Here is a 9,670-nt window from a genome sequence, read left to right as displayed (position 1 = left end):
GGCTTGTGGTGTTTTAGTTTTTCAATTTAATTTGTAATTTATTCTTTATAATTGCAACAGCAAGCTGCCATGGCAATATGCATACTACAGATTAATCCGTAAGTGCTTTTCCCTTCTGGAACCAGTTTTCACTGTGATTAAAAAAAAGCTGCTGACAAAACCTAGCTAGACAGACAAAGTCCTTAATATCAGGGGGAACCTTTTACTGCAAATGAAGTTAAGCAGGTGAAAGCTACCTTAGCGGGCTCACCAGTTTCTCTGAAGGCAAAACAATTGGAACTTGCAGCCATGGTATAGCTGACAGGGAAAAGGTTAATATACATCTGCTTCTGAATATGATTATGGCTAGGTGATGTCAGGGGGAACTGCTGAGGAGGGAGAGAGAGCAGTTTATACCGATTTGAGCAGAGAAGCTTCAAGGCAGGAAAAAATCCACTCCCCCCAACCTTAGAATCATAGGGACTGCGCTACAGGAGAGAGTGCTTGCGCAGAGCTGTGCTAACTCACATGAGAGTACAGGAGAGATCAGCTGTAATAAGAGTGAGATGCAACCATGGATCTTCTGCCCTTCGGACTGAACATCAGCAACAACTCTGAACCTGGAGCCAACCTGACTGCTGCCAGTGAGTACAGCTTTTCACCTCTGGGGAGAATAGTCACTGATTTCTCTTTTAATCATGCTGCTTGTAAAACCTTATGCAGGATAAGTGGAGGTACGGAAGACAACATCTGAATGAAACCTGCCAGTAGAATCTGAAGGGGAGAAGGAGGGGATTGGGAAAAAATACGATGGACAGAAGGAAAAGAAGAGATTGTTTTGGAAGCACTGAATAGATATTAGGAAGCCAGGAAAAGTGGTCTGGAGGGAAATTAGAATACACCGATTTTTCTGAGAATAGAGAAACTGATTGAGCAGAAGGAAGGAAGGAGGAAAAAATAATTAGTAGACTTGGGGAAAACATATAGAATCCTTTTTTTATTTAGACACAGAAATGGTTCACCTGCAAAACAAACTCACCTACCAGTTTCCTAGGGAAAAGAGGAAAGAATTAAGAGAGCAGAGACTAACCTCTGAAGAGACTATAGCCTAACTTTCTTTTGTTGGATTTCTTTGGGATGTCTTCATATTGAACATTTCCCACTGCTGCCCTCCCAGCAATGTCAGCAATGGTGAGAGCACTAGCACAGACAAGTTGCTGGCATCCTATCAAACATGTCATCTAACCCTGCTTGGAGCAAGCCTAAAAAACAGAATGGTTGTAAAGCTGAAAAGCTGCTAATGCCTTGTCTGCACACAGGCTCTCACTATCACAACCCTGGTGGCGATGCGCCACTGTCACAGCCATAACAAGAGTGCTCTATACTCTCTACTGCCACATGACAGCACTGAAACCAAGCAGATTAAGATACTTGATGGTGGCCCCCAAGGAGAGGAATTTGAGTGGCAGGGGTACCTTAGACTATAACAGACTTTGCAGTTGTAGCAGCACTGTCATGCTGCAACATATCCTGTGAAGAAGATTGGCATGTCCACACATCAAGTGGGTTTACAGGGCAGAGCCCGAGTGTAATAAGCTCACAATCAGCTGGTTGAAGACCGCAGCTGTCCAGGCAGGGAACAACTATCAGCTGATTGTCAGAACCCTGCACCTGACAGTTCTTCCCTGGCTGCCAGGGTGCAGGAGATCAGAGGCTCACTGCAGGGAATTTAAATTCCCGCTGGGGACTTTAAACCCTGCCAGGAGCCTCTGATCCCCCATAACTTAGCAGTGTAGCCACCACTGTCAGGCATGGCGTTTGTTTAAAGTCCTCAGCAGGGGAAGTCCTTCAGCTCCAGTGCCATGGGCAGGCAGCTGATTGTTAGCAGTCCTTGCACACCTGTGCGGAGCCAACAAGCTACATGTGCAGTCCAGCTGCACAGTTTCCTGACAGCCCTAGCACACAGGGACCCTGGGATCAGGGAGCATCTCCCCAGATTTAGGATTCCTTTATGCTGGGGATGTCTGTGCCTTGTGTGCAACCCAGCTGGGCAGCACATGCAGTTTTTAAATATGCCAGCGCACCAGGGCTGGGGTAAACAATCAGCTGATTGTTGCATACCCTAAAACTGGGCATGCCACGCTGAGCCCTGCAGCTTTCCACCCTCGAGCCTTGCCACCACGCTTACATACATATAGTTGCCCACCACCACCCCACACTTAAAAAAAAAACAAAAAACCAAAACCAAAAAAACCCCTCCAACCTTTGTCGGACAGCCCTGTGCCCTACAAGAAGAGGCCATGGGCAGCCACACACATCCCCCTTTTCCCTGCCAGCATCATGCACAGCCCCAGGGACGCAACAAAAGCCTCCAGGGCTGCTGGCTTCGTGCTCAGGCCTCAACAGTCTTGGCTGCCCCCAAATTAAAAAAGAACAAAAAAGGCCATTTGGGCCCCAGCAACTTCCCCTACACCAGTTGCCTATGTCTCTGAGGAAGGGGTATGGGGGGGCACATGCCCCTCAACTGGGCCATGCCTGCCACTGACGCCGCCAGCGGTGTCTGCAGAAACTTGACGTGCCCCCTGACAGAGCAGTCCTTGTCGCCACCGCCGCCAGTGGCATCTGCGGGAGCTCACCAGCTCCTCCCCTGCTGCTGACACCGCTAGAGGCATCTGCGGGTGCCCCCGCAGACTCAGGAGGCACCAGTCGTCCATGCACCTGACCGTGTAATCATTTATGTCACAGCCACTCAGTTTATTTATGAGAATAGGATGAGATACCACATCAAAGGTATGTTGCACCATCACTCTTTGATGGTACATTCAGCTGATGCACCATAACCATATAAACATTCACTGTGATAAAGTGGAAGAAACATTTATAGGTGATGTCCCATAATCATTTGGGGCACTTGTAGCATGACAAGCAGCAAAGACATCTATACGCTTGCATTTTGTCCTGCCATAAAGCTTCATGTGTTGCCACAAAGGCAACATCTGTTCACAGCCTTAGGCTTCTCTGACATGTACTCTTCCAACAGCCAGTATCAGAACAGAGCTGAAGAAAAGGGCTTATGGAAAACGGCTCCCTCATGCTTGCAGCTCCCCAGCTACCGTTGTCAGCCAGTTTAAATCTGAAAGCAACCCATGAGCTTTTAAATAAATGCCAGCTATTTGTCCACTGTCCAGATGGAGACTGCCCCATGCCATTGGTGCAACTCCTTTCAGCATTTATGGAGAGTGCTCCTGAACCATGACAGTCAGCTTAATAAAAGACTAAAAGAATTTTTAAAAAGAGCTTCAAGTTCAACACTGAGTTGCTTTCTCAAGAAATGCAATGATACAATGATATACTCCAAAGTCAGTGGTGCTCCCTCTGCTGGAGGATTGGGTTCAGTTCTGGTCACTTCATCTCGAAAGCAATGATGCGTAACAACAGGAGGAGGCTAAGAATGGGTGGCAAAAGAGATGAATGGAATGGAGGGATTGTCATAGTGAGGCTTGAAAGACTGACTGTTAGTTTGCAGAAGCGATTAATAAAGGGGACATAACAATGGTATAGAAAATAAAATAAAATACAGAGGATTTAAATGATGTTCTTCTTACTCTGATAGGAGAACAAAAGGGGCATTCAGTGAAATCGGGTAAAAGGAGATGCTTTTTAACACAGTTCACTGTTATCTTGTGCCAGCGAGTTTCACAAGTTATCACTGAGGCTAAAAACTTAGTATGATTTTAAAGTAGGATCAGACTTTAGGGGTGCTTGAAGACATTAAAAACAAATGGCACTTTACTTTAAACTCAGCACTTTAGTGATTGAATCAGATATTAGCTAAAAGTACTAATAAGCTCAGATGAAGCATCTGATATTTACAGATACTGCAGAGCTGGGTCAAAGCAATGCACTGCTTGTTCCAGTAAAGCACATTTTGGTTCGTTTTGTAACATTTGCAAGCAGCCTATATTTTTTAACTAAATAATAAGACTATTACCTACCTAACATATAAAGGATAAAACCTCAACTACTTGAGGGCCCAAGGTAACTGTGAAATACCTAGGATTAGACATGTGTTCTCTCAGTCAATTATTCTATAATTGTACTTTATGAACTTCCCTGAACCTTGCCTTGAAGGATGTTTTACATTGCTCAATCTGATGCAGGATACTAGACTACAGCAGCCACAGGTCACAGGTTTGATATGTTTTTGCAATTCTCATAGAGAGCTGTGTGTACAGCCCACAACTTGAATACCCAGGGGTGCTATAGATCCTGTCATGGGTGGATTCAAAGGGGATGCAGTGTCATGGCCACACCCTGAGTTTCTAATTATGCCTCAGGAGCAGCAGCCAGGGACTTGAGTCCACACGAAAGTAAGAATTCCCTTCCTTCCTTCCCCTCTGTGCTCAAAGGCACAGCCCCTCTCCTACCTGTCCCTTCCCTTCTCATTTCCCCCTTCCCCAGCCTATTACTGCTGGTGTCCACACTCTCCTGTGGCTGAGGGGAGCTCTTGTTTGCTACAGCCAGGCTGCACAAGGGCTGGGATCAGCCCAGGACATTGGCAGAGGCAGGGATGTTCCCCCTTTCTGCCTGCTCCCTCTTGGTGCTCCCCACCAGCCTGGGAGCAGGCACAGGGAAAGGGAATGTGCCTGCCTACCACTGCTGCTATGGTGCCAGGTGAGTGCAGCCCCTCACAGCCTGGCTGGAATGGGCAAGAGATTCCCTTGTCCCCAGGACAATGCAGACACTAGCAGCAACAGTCAGGAGAGGGATGCATGGGAGAGGAAGGGGATGCAGATGGAAGCAGAAGGATGTGCACTGAGCATGGAGGGAAACAGGCAGGGAATTCTTGCCTTCTTTTTTGGACTTAAGGCCCCAGTTGCAGCTCCTGTCTGAGGTCTGCCTGGCCTGGTGAAGGGGAGAAGTGGGGGGGAGGCTGGGAGCAGGAGTGCAGCTACCCCAGCAGGCCTGGTCAGTGAAACCACCCCCCACCCCACCCCTTTGTAAAATCCTGGATCTGTTTCTGGTTCCTGTCCACTAGCAGCTTTTGCTTGGCTTCTCAACTAGAAGCAGACTAGAACAGCAGAAAGTACAAGAGAACTAAAAGGGAGGTGTGTTGGCAGAGCCTTTTTGCCAGGAGTAAATTTTGTCACAAAACTGAAGATCTAAATGACAAAAGTCTACCCTTTATCAGTATGTTTTCTTGGTTTTCAGAGTGGCCAGGTCTGCAGAGCATCTCTTATACCAGTATTATCATGCCTTCTGTGTTTGGCATTATCTGTCTGCTGGGCACTGCTGGCAACTCTGTAGTCATCTTTACTGTCGTGAAAAAGTCCAAGTTCCACTGGTGTCACAATGTCACAGACATCTTTATTATCAATCTCTCAGTCGTGGACCTCCTCTTCCTCTTGGGCATGCCCTTCATGATCCACCAGCTCCTGGGAAATGGCATCTGGCACTTTGGTGAGACGATGTGTACACTCATCACTGCCATGGACGCTAACAGTCAATTCACCAGCACTTACATTCTGACTGCTATGTCCATTGACCGGTATTTAGCTACAGTTCACCCCATCTCCTCTTCAAGATTCAGGAAGCCCTTTGTTGCTACCTTGGTTATCTGTCTCCTCTGGATACTCTCTTTTATCAGCATTACCCCAGTTTGGCTCTATGCCAGGCTTATTCCATTCCCTGACGGTACTGTGGGTTGTGGTATCCGCCTTCCACATCCAGAAACTGACTTGTACTGGTTCACTTTGTACCAGTTTTTTCTGGCCTTCACCCTTCCCTTTGTGGTCATTGCAGCTGCCTATGCACGCATCCTCCAACACATGAAGACTTCCGTAGCCCCAACTACTCAGCGCAGCATCCAGCTGAGGCTCAAGCGAGTGACACGAACTGCCATTGCTATATGTCTGGTCTTCTTTACCTGTTGGTCAACATATCACCTGCTACAGTTGATACAGCTGTCCATCAGCCGCCCAACCCTTACCTTCTACTACACGTACAATGCAGCCATCAGCCTGGGCTATGCAAACAGTTGCCTGAACCCCTTTGTGTATATTATGCTCTGTGACACTTTTCGTCAACGCCTGGTCCTCTCTGTCAAGCCTATGGCACAGGAGTAGCAGAGGTCAGCCTCATGGTGCCAGAAAGATGGATATCAGGCCCAAGATTAAAACCACCTGACGTAAAAGAAATATAATATATGGTTGCAAGCACCTTGATCCCAGAAAAACTTTGAATAGTCAGAGATTAGCCAGAGATAATTAGAAAGAACAACTTGAGGGAACAATAAAATAATGATAAAACTTAGCCGAACAACTCTAAAAGGGAATAAGGTGATTGTCTACAGAACTTGAAGGATGCAAACACCAAGGAAAAAGGATTAGTTAGGATGATATTAGATCCATAGCTAGAGTAACTGAGCAAAGGAAAATTTTCAAGAGGAACAGCACCCTCCCCTCTTGGAGCAGAAAGAGGATGGTGGCTGACAACAGTTATCAAGACCCAAGGAAAGGTCTAAAGCCATGAACACAGTAGTGGTCTCTTAAAAAGCTTCTAGACTCCTACTCAGACACAGGGTACCTTTTCTCCATTGAGATGTTCCTGGGAGGCAAGGGATTAAATTAAAATAGAGTAGGTCCCAGACAAAGAAAATGTGCAAACTACAACTAATGATGGAAATAGATATTAATAAATGAGCCCAACATAATTAGAAAGCTGTAGTAAACACATACAAGCACAATCTTGGAAAGTCAAAGCTTTAGATTTTACGAAAAGTCTTTCTCTCTATTTCTGTCTCGTGTCCATCTATAGCACCTTGTGTTGAGATATTTGAAGGATGTGAATATGTGGAGTAACTCCAATTGTCATATTTTGGAAGAAAGATAAGGTAGTTTAGGTTCTCTGAGTGGACTCACAGAACATATTATTAAAATCAAGGAAAATGTTCCCTTAAGTTGTCAGTGGAGTTAGTGGTGGAGGGTCTGCATGTTTGAGTCAGTGGCTTGTCTGTGACTAAGGAGAAGAGGAATTGTTGATTTATATTTACAAAACACTAGTTGCTAATATATCCAGAGTGTACCACTACTGAAATAAAGTTAGTCTGCTTTTTATGCTTCCCATGACAAACACACCTGTATTAAGCACAGCAGGTGAAATGGCCTGAGATAAAGGATGTCAGACTAGCTAATATAATTATCCCCTCTGAGTTTAAAATCTATTAATAATATCTGCATCATATTCATCCTGTGGTAACTAAGAGTTTGTGGTCCTCATGAAAATGTGGATGATGAACAATCGTTTGCAAATAAGATTACTCCATGCAGGACTTCGTTGTTAGATAGGTCATGATGACAGGAGATAAAAATACATCACAGTTAAGGTTCCTTGAGGCACCTTACATTTGGGTATTCTGGCTTTCAAGCATCTTATTTCAACAACATTATTCTTATGAGCTGCCTTCAGCAGCTGGGAGAAGTAAGGAAGTCCTGTTCCTCTTCAGGATGGGGGTGTTGGTGCATGCTTAGGTGCTTGGTGGGGACAGGACACACAATTTAGTTGGCATGTACAAATTATAAGAGGATGGACCATGCTTAGTACAGAACTAATCTTCTGAGAGTGTAGTAGTCAAACTCTAACCACACTTGAGCGAAAACATACACACTGCAGGGAGTGGAGGGGTTGCCAAAAAGTTACAGTTTAATTTCTGGGTGGTACTTCACAACAACACATCCCTGATACCATGGTAATTTATGCCAAATCTCAATTCCCTGCTGCAAAACATGGAAGTGACAGAGCTGCTTAATAAACCAGCGGTGAGCATTTTTCAACATGAGTAAAATATACACAGTACTTCTACCATCTGGTCCTGAGAAACAGCTGAACTATTTTAACTGAAGCTTTCCAGACACGTTCAGTCCAAGACAGACACATAACATGGAACATTTCGGCTCAAGCGAACAGTCTGGCAAAGGTATAAACCACAGGGTCTTGGAATGGAAGCTACGAAGAAACCTTAACTGCAGGCATCAAACAAACCACCTTTGTTTGATTTGTGAAATCTGTAAGATAAGAAACCACCATGATGTAGCTGGAAAAAGACACTGGAGCCTTTTATGCATCATAACAATTAGGTTATGGATTTACCATTTTTTCCTGATATCAACAATGGTAGAGACAGCACCCACAGGATTTAGATGTCTGAAACTATGGTGTCCAATCATACTAGGTGACACGGGGGGCAACGGAGACGCACACCCACAGAGCTTTACATGTCCATTGCTATTGCTACCACTAGAGTTGGATTTGTAGTAGTGAATTATTGGTTCCAAATCTGACAATGAAGACATAACCAGGAAGGCAGTCATACCTAATGTAGACCAGAAACTTAGAACATTGTTATGCCTATGTACACTACAGTAATAAGACAGTAAAATGTGATTGTAGTTTAACACTTTTTTCTTGTCTGCATGAACAAAAGAAACATGTCCTAAACAGTGAGGATATCAGTATAAAAAGTAAAACTTTCTCACTTTTTTTAACACTAGCACAGCTCCTTCACAGGTACAAACAGGTTGCAGATATTCAGACTTAGGCTAGCTTTTAGGAGGACTGGATGACACGGTGATAAAATCACAGGTACCTTACACTGAGATTTCCACAGTTCTAGGTAGAGCAGCACCAGTGGGAAACTTGAAGGAAAAGCTCAGCCAGCAAGTTTAAGAGGAACAATAGGGGCACCTATATATAATTATTTTGATGCAAGTAGTAGCTGATTGTGAGTTTGGCTAGTATCATCTGTAGCCAGGCAATAAAGCCCTGAATTGCATCAGACTTCCCAGAAACCGTTGCTACCAAAATAAATCCTTTTAATCTACTTTGTGTTTATTTCTGTGTTGTCCAGAGCACCTGCATGAAATGTAGGAGGTATTTAAGAAGCTATTCAAGCAATAACATACATGGCTCTAACTGCTAATGGATTCATTCCACATGATTCATCTCTACTGGTGACCTCTACAGGACAATAAAAAGAAGGTGTGTGGGGGGGTACTTTTCGCACATTTTTGCTTCTTGATGAGAAATGAAAATGGTCTGAAGTGTCCTCCTCCCCTCAAAACGTTCCCTCCCCCATTCCAATACATCTTGCACATCAGAAATTTGGGTCTTGTGTAGCCTGCTTTTCTTGAGAGATCATTTAGAGGAGTATCAGGAAGCAAGATTAGGATATCAGAAAGGCAACACACAAGTGAGTTATGGTGAGATGGAAGTGATTTCTTTTCATTCCATTTAAATATCTTCTCATTTCTTCACGCTGAGTACATTTGTTTAACTCAAAAAAGGCTTCTAAAATGTTTGGGAAAAACACTCTGGTTAAGATTCAACTTCCTGAAGCAGGGGATAGGCTAACATATCAGGGAAATGTTGTTGAATGGAATCTGTCTATGAGACCCATGTTGCACTCCGGAGACAAACCCCTGTAAATTGATGCCATCAGGATTACAAGTTAAGCAGAGAGCCTCTTTCAACTGACAGACACAGGCAGAGCTGCAATTACTGCTGAGAATGAAATACAGCTGTACTTCCCCTCACCAGCTTACCTGACAACCAGTCACTAATTCCTATCCCCCTGCGGTTTAAATTTACTTAGCTCATTTGGAGAATTAGGCTGGTTGCATGTGTTAAAAAAGAA

At 44.4% G+C, this 9,670-nt stretch overlaps 1 protein-coding gene across 1 annotated transcript; it reads left to right on the top strand.

Moving 5' to 3' along the window:
* Window positions 1-389: 389 nt before the first annotated feature.
* On the top strand, window positions 390-8,857 carry MCHR1 (melanin concentrating hormone receptor 1). The gene is made up of 2 exons (XM_006258553.3): window positions 390-623; window positions 5,191-8,857. The coding sequence occupies exons 1-2, from the start codon at window positions 554-556 to the stop codon at window positions 6,102-6,104; spliced, it is 984 nt and encodes a 327-aa protein (XP_006258615.3). The 5' UTR covers window positions 390-553; the 3' UTR covers window positions 6,105-8,857.
* Window positions 8,858-9,670: the final 813 nt, after the last annotated feature.

This window comes from Alligator mississippiensis, chromosome 4 (genome assembly GCF_030867095.1).
Source record: "Alligator mississippiensis isolate rAllMis1 chromosome 4, rAllMis1, whole genome shotgun sequence".
Classification (NCBI taxonomy): domain Eukaryota; kingdom Metazoa; phylum Chordata; order Crocodylia; family Alligatoridae; genus Alligator; species Alligator mississippiensis.
This window is presented reverse-complemented; position numbering and strand designations above follow the sequence as displayed.